The following is an 18,377-nucleotide window of genomic DNA, read 5'->3' on the forward strand; positions in this document are numbered from 1 at the left end:
TGTCAAAATCGAATAGAAATCGAATCGAATATGATCGCAATAGCAGTTTTAACCATATCGGGCATTCTGCTATTCATAAAAGACCAATCGTATTCGATTGACATTTGATTGGTGTGCGATTGGTCTGCTATTTTGGTGATTTTGGTCTATACGGTAGTTTGCTGTACAATCATTTTGCAATCGTAAATCATTTGCAGACAAAATGATTCATTATTGAATGACAGAAAAGGATAAAAATGTTTATTTCAAAGAAATAATAGCGGAATGCCACATACGCTTCAATCGTAATCGAGTCGGGATTGGACCTCAGTCGAATCGAGTCGAACGTGAATCGTATGACGCTTAAGTAAAATTAGGAGAATCGGGGCCCTGGCAAGCCACTTGCGATGGACATCGAGGTAATTACGGCTGGGGCTGTTTATTTGTATACTACACTAGTATATTTATATTATACTACACTACTATATTTATTTTTACACGCAACACATAAGTGTACTATCCTCAGCGGCCGGTGAATGCCGGTGATGAACTAAACATTGGCCCAATGTGTAACACCACCGGCCACGCTGAGCCACGATTCTTTTGATGTGTGCCAAAAAAACCGACAACTCGCCGAATGCACGCTGACATTGATTGAGTCCGCCAACATACAAATACCCCGTGTACACAATGGCGATGGGCTTTATGTTTGACTATCTGCCGCTGGCAAGTGGCAACACTGACCATAAGTCGCCAATTGACTGACATGACTCATGACAGAAGTCAGTGCATGAAGTCACACGAGCTTGCGCTTGCTAGTTGTTACATCTGAGTGCTTAGTGCGAGTTTTCGTGAATTTTTTTACGGACTCACATGAGAGCGCGTATACTAAGATTTGTATGCAGTGTTGCCAACTTAGTGGATTTTCCACTAATACTGGTGGTTTAAGTCCCCTATTTAGTGGCGAAATGTTGAAAGTACTGCGGGTCAAGTAGCGAAATGTAAGTTTTGTGGTACAACTTTAAGGAGTCACTATGGAGATTTGAAGTCTCACGGAATGTCAAAAAAGCATCTACAAAACAAAAAGGTGAACGACTACTATATAATTATATTAAGTACTCATTCATTGGTCAAATGCGTAACTAAACAATTTGTGAAACTACTACGCCGATTATAATTTGTGAAGGATTCGGATCGGGTCGGATGAATTGCTAAACAGATGTAATGCTTTGTCTGTTTTAATTTTCTATCGTTGCCGAGTTACATCTTTGGATGATTAAATTGTTTTAGGTTACAATAAAATATAAACAATATTTTTTTAGTGGTGAATTTGGTGATTTTAAGTGAGGGATAAATTTTTGTTAGTGGTTTTCTGGTGGTTTTAAAAGTTGACTCTGGTGGTAAGCTTCTACAACTGTTGGCAACACTGTTTGTATGGAACAAAAACAGGTTCCAATTTTTGACACTAGGTGGAGCTGTTTTTGTTCCATACAAATCTTAGTATACGCGCTCTCATGTGAGTCCGTAAAAAAATTCACGAAAACTCGCACTAAGCACTCTGGTAATTTGTGAGTAGCTGCGCCCTGTGACAGCCTTAAGGTTAAAGGTAAGTAAAAAAGATTTTGGATTTTTTCAACCATTTGTACGTCATAAAGATTGGTTTAGTAAGCATAGGTACTTACTAATTTTAATAAATTGACTACATCTGTCATCATTCCACTGCGCCTTGGTTTTGTTTGCATACCAGTTTCTCTAGCTAAGATCGAGACAGATATCATTCTATCTGTAAATTTGGTTCCAGACAGGGAGGGTACACTGGAGGATTATTATTTTCTTACCCTCGTTTTATTACGCCCCTGTATGACCTTCTTTCTAATGATATCCCACGACGTATTAACATACCAGTTTTACTAAGTTTAGTCAATTCCCCATTGTTAAGGTCTTATATAAATTTATCAGCGTAAATCAGATCCATTTATAACAAACGCCTATTACATATTACACTCTTATTTCGCTGTTACTACTAAACATTTATGTTCTAACTGTGACGTTGTTTGTTTGTTCCTAAGAGTAAAAAATGTTTTATGCCATTTTTTTCAGCTCCACAAACACTGACAAGGCCCATAAATAAAATAAGAAGAATTAGCTTGCTTCACATAGCAATCTGTAAGTTGCTCCCTATTTGTATTATTTTGAATAGCATTTCTTGTCTACCCCTAAAACGAATTGTGTTGGTGACGCCAGATCTTTTTAAGGAAAAATGGCTCCCGTGAAAGCTTGGTCTACAAAGGAAGAGGTGCTAAAAGACATTAGAAGAGCTTCGGGCAGAATTGGGAAAAATGAGGGAATAGAATCCTGTCTCGTTGTGGGCGATGTCCCGCCGCCTGTTTTGGAGGAAGATGGTAATATTAATTTCCTTACCTAATTTCTTGCACATTCAGTTTCTTGTTCAGTGGCTCATGGTAAATCACAAAAACACCACATTCTGTAATTTGTCCTATTTGTCCACAATTAACGAGTATCTAAATAATACTATCTTAACCACTAGTTATCTCCTAAGTAATCCACTCTAAATACAACTCAGCATGATGGTTATTTTTAGCATCAAAATTTGTAGCATGCATTCTAACAGTAAACTTCTAAAATACTATTAAATGACATCATAAAACATATTTATTTGGCTTCTAATTTTTTAACTCAGTACGTTTAAAATGTAAGCAAGCAACCGGCCCGGCCGGCCAGCCCCAGCCGCGGTGGCGAGCGCTGAAACTACCTGCGCCTCAGCTCGCTGGCCGCGTCGCCCCTCCGCACCTACGCGGTTTTGAATTGCACTCTAGGGGTAGGGCAGACAAGACTACGTGGAGTCGGTTTTGCAGCGATTCGTTTTCATCACTAACTTCAATTTTTAATACTATGTTTTTAAATTGAAGGTTATAAATGGCAATATGCTAAAAACGCGGCAGAGTTAGTAAATTAGATGACAATGCATAAATAAGAAGGACAAGTCACAATAATTGATGACCTTTACTTGAAGCTTTCTATAGAATATTTAGTTGGCATTGTAAAAAAGACGAATTAGTTTATTAGAGGCTATGTCATTTCCCCGTTGCTTAGTTATAAAATTAGAAGTTTAATCATGTGTCCAATAAATAATTTTGTTGCTAGACATATAATTTCCCAAAGTTTTTGAGTTCTATTACAAACAGAAATACAAATTGCCCTTAATAGTATTTATATAGAATTACACATCCTTAACTAATTCATGTGTAAACATGTTCCATAATTTTATTATACTCGTATCTGAGACATACATTGTTTACTTTCCTCAATAAGGCACTCTTATAGTTGCAGAATTCGTAATGCGTTGTCATATGATATTGTTTCAAGTGAAGACATGTCATAACATTCACTGCATTCTTCACTCATGAGTCATCAATTTTGTTACTACACTTTTTATTTGAACACTCATATTAAAAATGAAATGCAGCTGAAAATCATTGTGAATATAATAAATACCAGTGATTTAATCAATTGAATCATTATTTTAAGCAGCAGTGTATTGCTCTATAATAATATTATAAAGAGGAAAACTTTGTTTGTTTGTGTGTCATGGATAAACTCAAAAATTACTGGACCAATTTAAATAATTCTTTCACCATTAGAAAGCTACATTATCTGCAAATAATATAGATAGATAGATAGATAGATAGATATACTCTTTATTATGTACACCAAATTAAAAAAAAAAAAAAAAACAAAAACAACAACAAAACACTGATCTACAGATTTAAAAGTCGGTGACACAATGGGCGGTCTTATCGCTAAAAGCGATCTCTTACAGACAACCTTTGGATGGATTGAGAATAAAAAAGAAATAACTGTATTGCAGGTAGTTTTTGGTGTACTATGTATAATATTAATACCTAAAAATAGACAAAATAAAAAAATAAATAAATACATATACATATAATAAATATATATTTATAAAATAGCACAAATATGTATATATATAATATATATTGAAAGTTGCCAATAAACTTAGTGATACCTACTCCGCAACAATATGGTATTTTACTGGATTATAAATATAGGCTATATTTTATCTTGGTACGGGTTGTAGTTCCCACGGGACATGGGTGAAACCGCGGGAAAACGGCTAGTTTAAACAATTTACTTATAAAAAAAGGCCTATCTAGTTTATTTACTGTTAGTTAAGTGCCTACTCAAATGGAGTACCTATGACACTCCCTCACGCTGCTAACCTACAGCGGGAGGGGTCATTTGATGATTTCTCATCAAAGAAAAAAAAAAAAAGCGTTTCGGCCCCTCAGGTTGGGCAGGAGTTGCTTGAAGGCAGCGCCTGCCTCCTTCAGTTTGGGGTCTTAATGTGATGTTCAAACATTGTGTGATTTTTTTGTATTTTCAAAGTCCAATAGCAGCCTGTGGGTTAATTGTAGACGATTCTTGTAGTAGTAAAAAATCTTCAGGGCATTATTCTCTTATCTCTGATGTCCTTTAATTTCTTAAAATCAATTTCTAAAGATTTAATGAATTACATTTATGTACTTATCAATTTAAACTGGAGCATGATAAAAACACTGCCTTGTCTCACTCATTTTGGCTATCAGTTATGTGGTGGTAACCACAGCCCCACATTGATATGAATAATGCAATAATGAAGTATTTGTCTGCCTGATCCCGTGGGAACAATTTCTTGTACCCAGAAATGTGGCCTGTTATGTTACTCGGGGAAAGCATCTTCACAACAGTGAAAGAATACGCATAGTTTTTCAAAATGTTTTGATGTAACAGAAAAGAACATTAATCATTAATTAAGTCTTCAATATCAATTTTTTTTAATCACGTCAAAAACTTTTCAAAACGCTCACGAACTTTCTACCAGGAATTAGTCCAAAACAACTTTTAACCAGTTTCTTAGCAATTCTGCAAAATTCAAATTTAGAATACACTCTCACGCATGCTCGGCTAACTCTTTTGATGCTTGTAACATACTACAGTCATTAAAACATTTTGAAATACACGGGAAGTCCTTAAAACCAAGATTTTCCATTGGTGCCCGCTTTTTTTTGCAAAAGAGTTTATTATTGTAAAACTTACCGTTTTGCTGGAAATTACAAAAAAGCGCAAAAAAAATATATTTTTTTTACCTTTGACTTTGAATATTTTTTTTCCATACAGGGGAAACATGGGGAACTTTGAAATTTTATTTACATATTATTATATTTTAAACGATCTCACCAATTGTCAGCTTGTTGTGAATTAATGTAACTTCAAATGTCTAAATAAAAAAAAAAAAATATTTTAAAAACATAGATCACATGAATTAGTAATTAAAATGTCTCAGATGTTGAGGTAAAACAAACTGTCTTAATAATAACATTCGGATAAACTAAGTTAATCTAGGCTAATATCTACATACAGGCAATAATAAAATAAAAACAGTTCTAATTCTAAACATAGGGACCACCCGAACTAGGTTTATTTAAACCTGTGTTTCAGGCTATCAAGGCTCAGAAGCATTGTCGGATATCATTTTAACAACATAATCATATTACATAATTATTTAATTATTAGACTAAGCAAGGGCAAAGTTTCCTTAATTATAACACTATTCTAATTATACATAATTTACTAAGATAAGCAATTTATTTTAACACTTCTAGCAATTTTTCCGTGTCTGAGTAATTGAGGGACTGTAAATATTCTGTTAGTACTATATTACACTTATTTATAACACTATAGACATTTAGCAATCTGTTAAGTTTGTTATACAAATAAGGCGCTAGAAATAAATAAAACCTGTTAGTGAAAGCATGTTTAGTCCGAGAGTTAGTGCAAACTAAATCCTTTCTTCTTTTGCCAGAAGGTACAGGCTTGAAACCAAGTTCTACATGCTGGAGTAGTACTACATTCAAAATAAATAGCTGGCGTACTGTTAGCACTTTGCATTCCTTGTAAAGCTGGTGGGTGGGGAATCTGAATGGACGAAAGCTTGCGACTTTCAGGATTGCTCTTTGGGCACGTTCCAAGGGCAAGAGGATAGTTTTAGGGGCGCCAACCCCAGGAGCTAATACAGTAGGCAAGAATAGACTGACATAAGGCCATATACACCTGCCGAATTAAAGTGAAGTCTGCTATGTTACGCAAGTTTTTAAAAAGGAATGTCAATTTACGAACTCGAGTGCATAATGCGTCAATATGTTTCCGGAAGTTAAGCTGGGCGTCAATCGTGACACCTAGATATTTTATATGGTCAGTTTTTACTAATGTAGGGCAAGCGCATGCTGTGTCAGCGGACGTACTCATATGACAATTGTGTGCATAAATGTGTAGGTTAGTGTTCGTATTGTTAGTATTTCTTATAGTAAATAAAATGTAATTGGTTCTATCTGAATTTAATGTCAGTAGGTTATTGTGAAGCCAATTAGACACTATATTAAAACCATTTTGGGCAAGTTCATAAACCTCATCTATAGATTTGCCTGAGAACACAAGAGCTGTGTCGTCAGCATATGACATAATGACACCATTTGCAAGAGACAAGCTGCTTAATTCATTTATATAAATTAAGAAAAGGGTGGGGCTGGGGCCTAAAATACTGCCTTGCTTGAGGGATCCCGAAACCACTATTTTTTGGGTCAGAACTTTTGTATTGACCAATTTTTACACATTGGTGACGATCGCTGAGATAGTCAGAAAATAATTTTAATTGTGCTCCTCTTACCCCCATTTTTTCCAGTTTGTGCAATAATAGGGAACAAGAAACGGTGTCAAACGCTTTGGCAAGGTCTAAGATCCCAATAGTGATCATGCTATTATCTAGATTAGAACAGATGAGATTTGTTAATTTATGAACTGCTTGCTTTATAGATCTTTTAGGCCTAAATCCGAATTGTTGATCCGATAGTAAGTTGTTATTTTCAAGATACTTAATTAATCTACTGTTTATTATTTTTTCCAAAATCTTTGAAAGACCTGTTAATACTGCAATGGGTCGATAATTAGTGACATTGGCTTTGTCCTTCAGCTTTAAAAACAGGGCTTACGACAGCTTTTTTAAGCAAGCAGCAACTTTTAGACCATCAATTATACATAACACTTCCTGGACGTCTGTTTCTAACAATACGAAAGACCCCAGAGAGTTATGTGTCTCAGGCAAACATTGATCTTTCTGTAAAAGGTTTTTTCAGCTAAATTTTTGCCAACGTTAACAAAATAGTTGTTTACTTTATTTGTTGTTTCGGATGGGTTCAAACAGGTTGATAAAAGATAAAGCTGAGTGTCTACTTTTGTTTGTCTGAAAGTGTTGCTTTTTCTTGAAATTGACTGGACTAAAAGTAATTTTTTAAGAGTTTTAAAGGCATTCTGACATTCTGTAGTAAATTCAAATTGAACCTTCTTTCTACATAATTTGTTTAGTGGCACAACAATAGCTGCAAAGTTTCGGAATAAAGGACAATGTTATCGATATCGAGCAAAAATTAGCGAAAAATCACGTTTATTGTTTGGAAGTCCCCCAAAATATTTATTTTATTCTAGTTTTCAGTATTTGTTGTTATAGCGGCATCAGAAATACAACATCTGTGAAAATTTCAACCCTAACTATCACCATATTCATTGGATATAGCCTGGTGACAGACGGACGGACGGACAGAGGAACGAAAATACAATAGGGTCCCGTTTTTACCCTTTAGGTACGGAACTCTAAAAATGATCCCAAATTCTGGTCCGAAGAAAGATCATTACTATTTTCTGAAGTCGAAAAGAAATTATGTCGTTCATTTGTTGTAACATGATTTAGATTTCTATTATTAGAATAGTTTGCGTAATTGCCACGATTCCCACGGATATACCAGGCACCGTAACTTGACGCTCCTCGCCGATATACCTGAGCACCGCGGCTGCCCCGCCATGTGTTCCTTGGCGCAGTTAAATTTTGATGCGCACTATGCGGCTGTCTGTTACCTCGAAAATATCTTAATGAATTTCGACCACGAAATCCACGATGACCAAAATTAATAGTGCGAGTAGACCTACTTTTATATGACTTGACGGTCTGATGTTCCGCAGTTAGGCTAGTTTCATCTTCGGCTACCTTGATGGCATCCTTTAAGGAGGTCAAATTTCGTGCTGAAATAAATGTACCTAACTTTTGACTACTTAACCCTTCGGAAAAACATCTACTTAATATTGTTCCTTTCATTAAGAGCACGTAATACCTCATACGCTTTATGATCACCATTTGATAATGAAATGGTAAATTCTACGAATAACTTCTCTATCTCTTGAGCAAACTCTGTAACAGACTTTTCACCCTGCCTAGCCTTTTGTAGTCTAGACAGTAAATACTGCTATATCTGACTTGCGAGTAAGTAAATATTTACGCATATCTTCTAATAGCAACTCAACAGAACTATAAGAAGTAGCTAAACGCATTTTTGCTCCATTAGTTAATCGACTCTTTAAAACAAAATTAATTAAAATCGACATATCACCATCAATAAGCATTGATTCATACAATTCAATAGCAGAAATTAAGTCATTAGTCACCTCATCATCACCGGTCATTTTAGGCAATAGGCTTACAGCTGTCTTTAAATTAAACTTGTCACCTTCCACCGACATTGTGGCAGATTTATCTTGACTCTGACTACCACTCGAAATAGATAGAATAGAATATTCTTTATTGTACAGTAATAACAAACAGAAGGACATAACAAACAAGTAGTAGACGAGTAAATAAATAGATTCCATTTCAAAATTCAAAATTTTATCATAGCATTTGTTTATACAGTCAGGCATGGTGACCATGACGACCTCGATGGCGCAATGGTCACCATGCCTGACTGCCGAACCTGAGGTCCCGGGTTCGATTCCCGGTTCGGTCGACATTTGTGTTATGAGCATGCTTGTTGGCCGTGGTCTGGGTGTTACAATATGTATTTCTAAATATGTATTTGTATATGTGTAGTTATATGTAGGTTATCAGTAGTGTTAGCACCCATAACACAAGTTAATTAATAACTTAGCATGGGGCTAACCGACCTTGTGTGAAAAGGTGTCCTGACATTATAAATACAAGGTGTTGATTTGCATTTGTGCCATAGTTCAGGAGGAGGGCATACAATACGTAAATAATCGATTGGAATTACAGTAGATGGGAAATAACTAATATGCACTGCTTTTTTTGTCATTGTAATGTCGTGGTATTTCCAAAGTAATCCAATTTTATGAATGAAATTTATGAGTGATCGTTGCGTATGCTTTGTGTTTGCGTTTGTGTGAGGGTGCAGCACGGTTTTAATGCCAGTAACATACGCGCCAAGTTTAAATAAGGCTAGATGACATTTATGGAATTCCGAAAAAAAAATTACGTACCAAATTTTTTATTGATTTGGGTCGAGAATCATTAGCATAATTATCTCCTTGAATATGGCACGGATGCAAATCAACAGCTTGTACATTATAAAAAATACATGAACATAAAAACTTTTTTACAAAAAAATTAAACCGACTTCCAAAAACACTAAAAAGCAAAAAAAAAAACAAACTAATTTTAGGTGCATCGAAGTGCCTAGAAGTCGGTGTCTAATGGATGTTACTAAGTTAATTTTGCCATTTTTTTTTTGCTTTTTAGTGTTTTTGGAAGTCGGTTTAATTTTTTTGTAAAAAAGTTTTTTTATTTACAGCTTTTCAGTGATACGAATAGTTGTCACTATCCATATAAGAGGAAAGTTCTCATCAATACAAAGAATATAAGCCCAAACACGAGGTACTTTACATATTCAGTTGTCGAGTTCCCTCAACCCTATCTGGTCTCCATCATCAGGTCAGCTCCAAACCTTCACTGCTGAATAGTGCTTTCAGGCATACACCTGAGTGTCAAGTTTTTATCCTATGTATCCCTACAACTTTCGAAGGTTGCCCTCGATTTCTCAGGGTTTCCATCATCAGATCCTGACTTGATGACTATGGGACCAACTGGCAGCCATTCCGCGTCGAACAAAAAAAGAATCACGTAAATCGGTCTATAAACCTCGGAGTAATCGATGTAGAGAGAGAGATGTAGAGAGAGAGAACCCCCTCCTTTTTGGGAAGTCGGTTAAAAATAATAATTCTTCAGACGTATCTTTAGGTAAAATACTCAAAATATTATAAACGACACACACAAGTTCTTAGCTTCTAAAATCTTATTCTCAGAATTACTACCTACAATTCTTGCAGGACCTAACTTAGAAATAAAATCCGTACCGTACAATGTTTAATTGCTTATAAATATCTACTAATTTTAATGCTATACTCATAATTGCATGCAACAAGTGTTAAGAGGGCAAGCGTTAAAACTACCTGCGCTTCAGCTCGCAGGTCGCCTCGCCCCTCCGCGCCTACGCGGTTTTGAATTGCACTCTAGGGCTAGGGCAGACAAGACTATGTGGAGTCGGTTTTGCAGCGATTCGTTTTCGTTACTAGCTTCAATTTTTAATACAATGTTTTTTAATTGAAGGTTATAAATGGCAATTTGCTAAATAAATTGAATCTAAATTAAATTTTTCCATCTTCATAGTACGCCAAAAGAGACTATACCTACCAAATAATAGTTTCTCAAAATATACATTATGCTAAACGAAATAATGCGAAATTCTAACTGTGCCAAAAGCAATTATGCGAAATAAAATTCTGCCATCTTAAAAGTATGCAACTGTAAATTCGGGCATATAAATATTCGGTGAAACAATAATTATGCTAAATATTTTTTATGCCTTAAAAACATTCGTTGAAAAAAAATTATGCCAAGTGTGTTATGCCAAATAAAATTCGGCCAAATAAAATTCTGCCAAATAGACGGAACCCGTGTTAAGAGGCTCAATAATACAAAAAAAAACAAGTAAAATTACTAAAATAAAAGAAATTAAGATGCGCGTACTAATTATCACTAACTTGTTGGTCACAATAGATTGGTCACTGTTACACCTTGGTTTCTGGGTCCTCATGCTCTCTGCGTTACCTGCGACGTCGGTAGCTGACACGCGCGAGGACTCGTTCCAAAGCGCCACTCCTTAACTGTTTCTGCATCCGGTTGGTGTGGCATCGTTTGTACAGGCAGAAGAATCCGATCAACACCGCCAGCAGCATACAGGGCATATTATGGACAGAAGGATATTGTTCGTCTGAAGGTGTTCCGCCGTCGCTTTTGCGTGGTTGCTTCCGGCTGCAGACTGTGCAATGACCATTTGTTCTTTGCTTTGCCTTGTGCCCATGGCGTTGGTTTGTTCTGGGTTGGTGTTCTTCGTCGATATTCCAAAAAAAAAAGCTTGATGGACGCCAATGCAATGTCCAAAAGCAATCAATACCCCGAAGTCTAGAAGATTGAAAAATATTGTAGAAATTCCATGCATAGGTAGAATATATGAAGTCGCTAGTATGGCAGGGTCGCCATGTGGTGTGATCTGGTCACGATAGATTAGAAGAATTGAAATAATTCGTCCATTTAGTTTGAAGGTCCGGTTTATTGTGTGAAAAGACATGTTAAGACAATTACAAGACAGTATTGCTAAAGAAGCACATAAATTAATTGGCTGTTTGCACACCTGAATGGTTACACACTACAATCAGTATTTTATTTTTATTTTTTTGCCAGCTGATGAACAAATTCAAATGATGTTTGGACATGGAGTTGAGAGAAACGCGATTCAAACAGAGCAGCAGGCGCCAGATCTCATCGGCTTACGGAAAATTATAAGAATGGTAAGTCACCTTGATAGTTTTCTTTCCAGTCCAGTGAAAAGTGTTGTATTGGCTATGTGCAAAGCGAGTAGTGGCGGACAGATAACGACCGCAGCGCACAACACGGCAGAAATTGGAAACAAATGCGGATGATCAGCTGTCAAATGTGTTGATTGCAGTACAAAATCAAAGCAAAGAAATGGGCCATGACTGTTGTTGCCTTGTTAACTGCAAAAATAACGGCCTCAATAGCAAATGTAAATTTTATATTTTCCCAAGAGCGTCCTACAAAATAAAGCACTTGACTATATTTCTTTCTTGCAACTGGTGGGAACATATCTTCAAAGTATCTTCCTTTAGAATATTTATTTTGAACAAATTGCCCCACTGTTGTTCATTACTGGTCTTTGACAAGCTTTTGGTGTTGTTAACATAGGATAATAAAGCACTAACATGCTTGCACTTTCCGCTCTGATTATACCTAGACACAGTCACATCTTAATCAGTGACGGCACGAGCACCATCTGTAAAAAATAATAAGAAGGGTAAGAAGCTTACAATTAGTAAATTGGAAATGACTTACATGTAATAGCATTCTGGCATCACATAAACATTACTTACGTTTAAACTGGTTTTGTATGGTGTTAGTGTCACAGATGTCTGACGAATTACGTGAGCTCGTATTAAGTAGCTCTGGCCGTTATGTCGCAGTTCTTCCACATTTCTTACATGCTCGGCTTCTATTAATGTATTGCCTTTTGTCTCAGTTTGTGGTTGGAAACTAATATTATGGGTAATAGTTTCAAACCCGGTTTTTATTGTTATATTAATTTTACAGTAAAACTATTGAATAAATTGCACTTAAATAATGTCAACAATACTATTTTAATCTTTGGTTTTATTTATAGTTGCAAAGAAAATTATAATGTTTAATTGTTTACATTGTTATTATTTGACAGCTTCAACACATGTTGTGAACACTACGCGTCGCCACCGTCGCGCACATAGCCCATAGCTAAACATAGCCTTATCCAAATTATCTCTAGTTAGGATTTACCCATCAGAAATAATGTTTTGCTTCTTTTCAGGTTAATAGCAATAATTCTAATACAGATACAAGTTATATAGGAGAAGATGCTGGCGATGCTTCTGATTACTTTTATGCTATTACAAAACAAAGCAGTTTAAACCCAGAAGTGGAAGCATTCATACCAAAAGCTAATAGTTCATCAAACTGTCACAAGGAACCGGAAAATAAAAATAATATTGAAGAATATGCTACAAATTTAAAGCTTAAAATTAGCGACGCCGCGAAATCGAATTCTTATGATTTGAAAAGAGAAAAAAATGTAGCCATAGCAACGCTGTTGAAATTGTATGCTAACAACGACACACCGGTAAAACTATGCACTCCGGAATATTTTGAAAATAAGTTGGAAAAACCTAGTACTTCAAATTCTTCGTACTGTAATAGCAGTACCCCATTAATGTTGCCACAAGACACAGAAATGAAAAAGTCTATAGAGAAGGTGAATAACTGGTTAGAGCCCACTAAAAGAAAAACACAGGCGGTTTCTTTAGAACCCATATTCTTTAAGCGAAAAACTGTCCAAACAGTGAAATCCCCCGCAAACAGCGAGAGTTCAAAGCTTTCCCAAAATGAGCGGAAATATAAACCCTCTCAACATGCCACAGAGTTAGCAAAAAAATATGAACAAAATAACAAAAAATTTCAGACAGAAACGCAAGCTGTTACTTGGGCAAATCTCCAAGAAAAATTAAGAGAAAAAGACTCTCTTATAAAAAGCCGTTCAGAGGGAAAACATTTAGAGAGTAGTTCTTCCATCCAGTAAAACCGTTTTTTTAAGCGTTGCGGCGATTTACAAGAGTGGTAACAGAATTACTAGATTTCAAATTGACCACGCAACTGGAAAATGGGAGGTTTTCTTTTTGACAACTAACAAATTAAAAGATAGTTCCTTACACAGTGATAGATGGCGTTGTACCTACTACGCGACCGGGTCTTTGCTAAAATGACAAGGTTAACACGTAGCTTCAAGAAAGTCAAAATTCTGGACCAATTGTTTTCAAAATCTCGGGATATTCGGAGAATAATCTGACTGACTACTTTTCTCCTTTTATTCTATTTTCATTCCCTATTTTATATATATTTTAAAATTATTGATGACGAGTACGTTTCGTTATACAATCTCAAAATTATATGACGTTGATTTGATAAGATGTGAGGCTCCGTCCCTTCCAGTAACGAACTAAAATCAGCGCCATCTAGGCATCAGCTAGGAAAAGATGAAAAAGAAAATCCCACATTCGAAAAATGTCTTAATTGCATAATCAAAGATCAAATCTCATAAATAATGAAGTCCACACGGTTTTTTACGTGCCCATACAGAGTTGATATCATTGAGTTTGGATACATTCTGTTGGTAATCTGCTGGGCGTTGTGACGGGTTAGGCGAATACTCGCCCCTGGGCTGCGACCCAGCTTACACGGGCTAAAAACAGTTTGGAAAACTCGGCTGAATGTGCATGCCAGATTACCATGAGAAATAAGTGACGCAGGTAAATCGACCCATTGGAATTTAATTTCATGAAATCTGGTAGTTGTGAAATTTTTCACAGCTCAAAACCATCAGGAGGCAAAAAGACTTAGAACGTTCTCATAATTTCCATCAAAGACATTGTAAGTAAAATACTTTATAGTTATCGGCACGGGTATTGAGCCCTGACCTTCACCTGCGCAGAAGCGATTTATTGGTTTATTGCCTTATGTGTACAGTGCGCAAAGCGATCCCCACTCTTCCGCCGAGAGCTCAATATCCGTGCCGATAACTACATCTAGAATGCTGGACGCTTAGTATATAGTTTAAAATATAAACTTTGTAAAACAAATTGAGCTCCTAAGTACTTAATAATAATTGAAAAATCGTCAGGAGGCATAAAACTTAGATCTTTTCATAAATTCCGTCAAAAAATATTAACGTCCATAAGTGCAATGTCAACTCAAGCATTACAAAAATACTTTTGAAGCCAAAAGGGGGTTTGTTGAAGTTTTTTTTGTAGCACCGTATTTTTTAAAATTTGCTTATTTATTATATTTACGTCTTTTCGATATTGCTATTATTGTTGACTTAATCTAGGAGCTCCACTTTTTTTATCAAATTTTAAAAACTTGATATTATATTTGATGGTACTTTTTGCCTCCTGAAGATTTTGAGCTGTGAAAAATGTCACAAGACTACCAGATTTCATAGAAACTAAATTCCAATGAGTCGATTTACCTACGCCACTTATTTCTCATGGTAATCTGGGCCGCGGCCCAGGGGCGAGTTTCCCCATAACTCGTTGTGACATGGTCAATTTCAGATCTAGTCAATCTGATACCAACCCTGCTGGGGACACAAGGCGTGTTTCTACACGCCTGTTGTCAGTGTGATTGTAACGAATTTTGTTCAGTCTGATATAACTCGAAACCCGTCAAAGTAGCATCTTTCTTTTTTACTTTTTTTTTTTTAAATTAGAATGATGACGTATATCGGGTGTGTCGTATCTAATCACATTAAATCCTATCATATATACTATGATATTCTATGGCGAATTGAAAAAAATAATAACCTAATCCATTCAGTGTTCCATCATGTGTAAAGCAGAGATAAAGTTAAGAGTAGTGAATGTTTTGTTTTGTTTGGGAGAATTTCGGTTGCTTGTAATGACCGACTTTTATATGGTGTTCTAACTTTTATTCTATTTACTTTGTTTGAAAAATTCATTTTTAAATTTTTACGTTTTTTCTTTGCACAAAGAAAAAACCAGTATATTAATGTATTTAATTTAATATGATTAAGTACGACACACCCGATATACGTCATCATTCTTATATTAAAAAAAAAAAGTTAAAAAGAAAGATGCTAATATTTTTTTAAACAGTGAGCAAAAAAAGTGTGGTTCAGAATGTGTGTAACAGAACTTGCCTTGTCAATAACTCTTTTTTTTTACTATAACATCAAAGCATACGTATCTTTAAATCTTGTTTAACTATAAGTAGATAAAGGTGACGCACTATACCCTATTTACCGAGCCGTGAGCCAAATGGTAAACAAAGAACAACCCTTTTTCGAGATGGCGGGTATAACCCGACCGATGACAAAACGTTACATTTTTATGTAAAACTAGCTTTTGCCCGCGGCTTCGCTCCCGTCAACTGACTTCTCTACTTTACCCTATTTTTTTTTCATAAGAACCTTCTCCTGACAATAACAAACACAACAAAAAAAGAATTAGCCAAATTGGTCCAGGCGTTGTTGAGTTATGCGCTTACCAACACATTTTGCGATTCATTTTTATATTATAAGATGTTCGCAGTATCTGTGCTTTACAATTTAGTAGGGTTCCATATTTGACAATTAAGTCTTTTAGGTGCTTTCACACGACTTAATACATATTTAGTTAAAATTAAGAAAATATTTTACGGCATTTATTATATTTGATTTCAAATAAGTCTAAAAGGATTACACAGATTCTACAGACATCGTTCGTCAGTGTAACACTTCCGTGGTTATTATAAAATATGCTCACTACTTCAATCGTCACTTATAATGAACCCTTTTTATGGTTTGTTTACCTTTTGGCTCATGCCTCCGCGAAAAGGGTATAGTAAAAAAATATTCCAGTATATGCTATACTGGCGGGATTTTCAAAATAGAATGTAAAATGCTGAAGCATTGCTCTAGAAGTTGGGTTTTTTTGCCACGCATTTTTAGAACGGTGTATCAACATGAATAGTATAATTTATTTTACTCTCCAGATTTTTAGAACCATAAGATTATATTATTGAAATGTGGAAATGGAAACCTTTTATGAATTTTTAATAAACGCTCTTTTGCAAAAAAAGGGCACCTTTGCGAAATCTTGATATAAGGACTTTATGTCTGTTTCAAAAGGTTTTGATGACTGGAAAATATTACTTGCTTCAAAAGGGCTTGTCAAGCATGCGTTAGAGTCTAATCTAAATTTGAATTTTAGCAAAATTGCTAAGAAAGTTTTTGTATAGTTTTCGATGTGATTTTCAGAAAACTGATTATACTATAATAACTGATTGATAGACTTTTTGGTACATCAAAACATTTTAGAAAAATTGTCAGCTATACTTAATGGTTTAGTATAAATGTAAATGTATGTAAATGGTGAAGTGATTTTCTAAAATCACACCGAAAACTCCTTAAAACGCTGAAGGACTTTCTACCGAGAACTAGTTCAGAACAATGTTTAACCAGTTTAGTAGCGATTCTCCAAAATTCAAATTAAGAATATACTCTCACCCTTTTGATGCTAGTAACATACTCCAGTCATTAAAACCTTTTGAAACATATACAAAATCGTTAAAAAAAAGATTTCGCGAAGATGCCTTTTTTTCAAAAGAGTTTATGTAAAAAAATATTTATTTTTTAATGTAGATGTCGGTTTTAGTGAGATAAAGACTGAACTAAATTAAGATTGTGTTCATATTTATAATGTCTTGTTTTAAGACTGAAGGCAAAAAGGATCAAGTTGAGTGTTTCTAAGAGAAACACTAAAACAAGGGTATTTTGAAACACAATTTTGATTGCAATGTTCTTGTCGATTTAGATGAATTTAAGCAGTTCCATATCTTTAGTGTTTTGAAACGACCCCGTCGTTTAGAGGCTATAAAGTTTTTTAAACTTTCGCGACTTGTAAGCAACAACCCTACAAATTAAAGACAAGGTGAAGGTTGTGACGTATAGTTCAGGAGTTAGCGCTAGATAGGTGTCGAGCTCCCGGCATCGCGCCAGCAGCGCCAACACTCGCGCGCCGCCGCCGCGGGGCCGAGGAGGTGGGAACTTCCCCAAGTCCGTCGCCCCTACACATTACGACGTAAGAGGCTCTTTTCGCCACTTATGTATTATAGGTACAATTCTGTATAGTTACCAACCCTGGCATAAGGAAGCTATAACATTGTGCAATATTACAAGAGATGTTGAGCAATTAAAATTGTTATCTTCAATATTAATTTTGCTCAGTAAATTTTGCAGAGTAAAGTAAGTAATATTGCACAATTTAATTAACCGTCCAGGGAGCGTCGAGAATTATATAAGTTCTATTACCTATAACGTATCCATAAGTTAGACTAAGGTAACACATATCCAGGAAAATATTTAGCTGTCTTTTGTAATTTTGACGTTCAATAAGTACCGAATTTTCAGCCTACTTTGAATAAATGAATGATTTTTTTAAAACGTTTGTTTTTATTTCCTGCTTGATGTTATTTCCCGCTGTTGCATCCGCGTCAAAGCGAAACTTCTTCCCTTACCCGGATAAAAAATAGTCCAAAAACAGCGCAGACAGTGGGCTTTCTAACAGTGAGAGAATGATTGAAATCGGTTTAGTAGTTCCGGAGCCTATTAGATTCAAACAAACAAAACAAATGGTTCCTCTTTTTTTATTATAGTGTAGACTGTAGAGTATCTTGCATGGCAAGCTAGTCAGTGACAGTCCCATGGTCCACGCGTGAAGCGAGCCTTGGGCAGCGGGGGTTAATTATCAAGAATTTTGAAGTGGGAGTGATTCCATGGGATCCAAGCAAAAAGCAAAAACCCAAGTTGCAGTCTCGAATAAAG

General features: G+C 35.6%; 1 protein-coding gene across 2 annotated transcripts; it reads left to right on the plus strand.

Moving 5' to 3' along the window:
* The first annotated feature begins 761 nt into the window (after positions 1–761).
* LOC124633128 lies at positions 762–17,996 on the plus strand. 2 transcript variants are annotated; one of them, XM_047168229.1, is made up of 6 exons: positions 762–806; positions 1,537–1,585; positions 2,080–2,145; positions 2,224–2,381; positions 11,639–11,745; positions 12,813–17,996. In XM_047168229.1, exons 4-6 carry the CDS (start codon positions 2,240–2,242, stop codon positions 13,575–13,577), a joined length of 1,014 nt encoding a protein of 337 aa, XP_047024185.1. In that variant the 5' UTR covers positions 762–806; positions 1,537–1,585; positions 2,080–2,145; positions 2,224–2,239; the 3' UTR covers positions 13,578–17,996. The 2 variants fall into 2 exon arrangements, with proteins under 2 accessions (XP_047024185.1, XP_047024184.1); XM_047168228.1 differs by having other exon boundaries at positions 2,235–2,381.
* The last annotated feature ends 381 nt before the right edge of the window (positions 17,997–18,377 follow it).

This window comes from Helicoverpa zea, chromosome 9 (assembly GCF_022581195.2).
Source record: "Helicoverpa zea isolate HzStark_Cry1AcR chromosome 9, ilHelZeax1.1, whole genome shotgun sequence".
Lineage (NCBI taxonomy): Eukaryota > Metazoa > Arthropoda > Insecta > Lepidoptera > Noctuidae > Helicoverpa > Helicoverpa zea.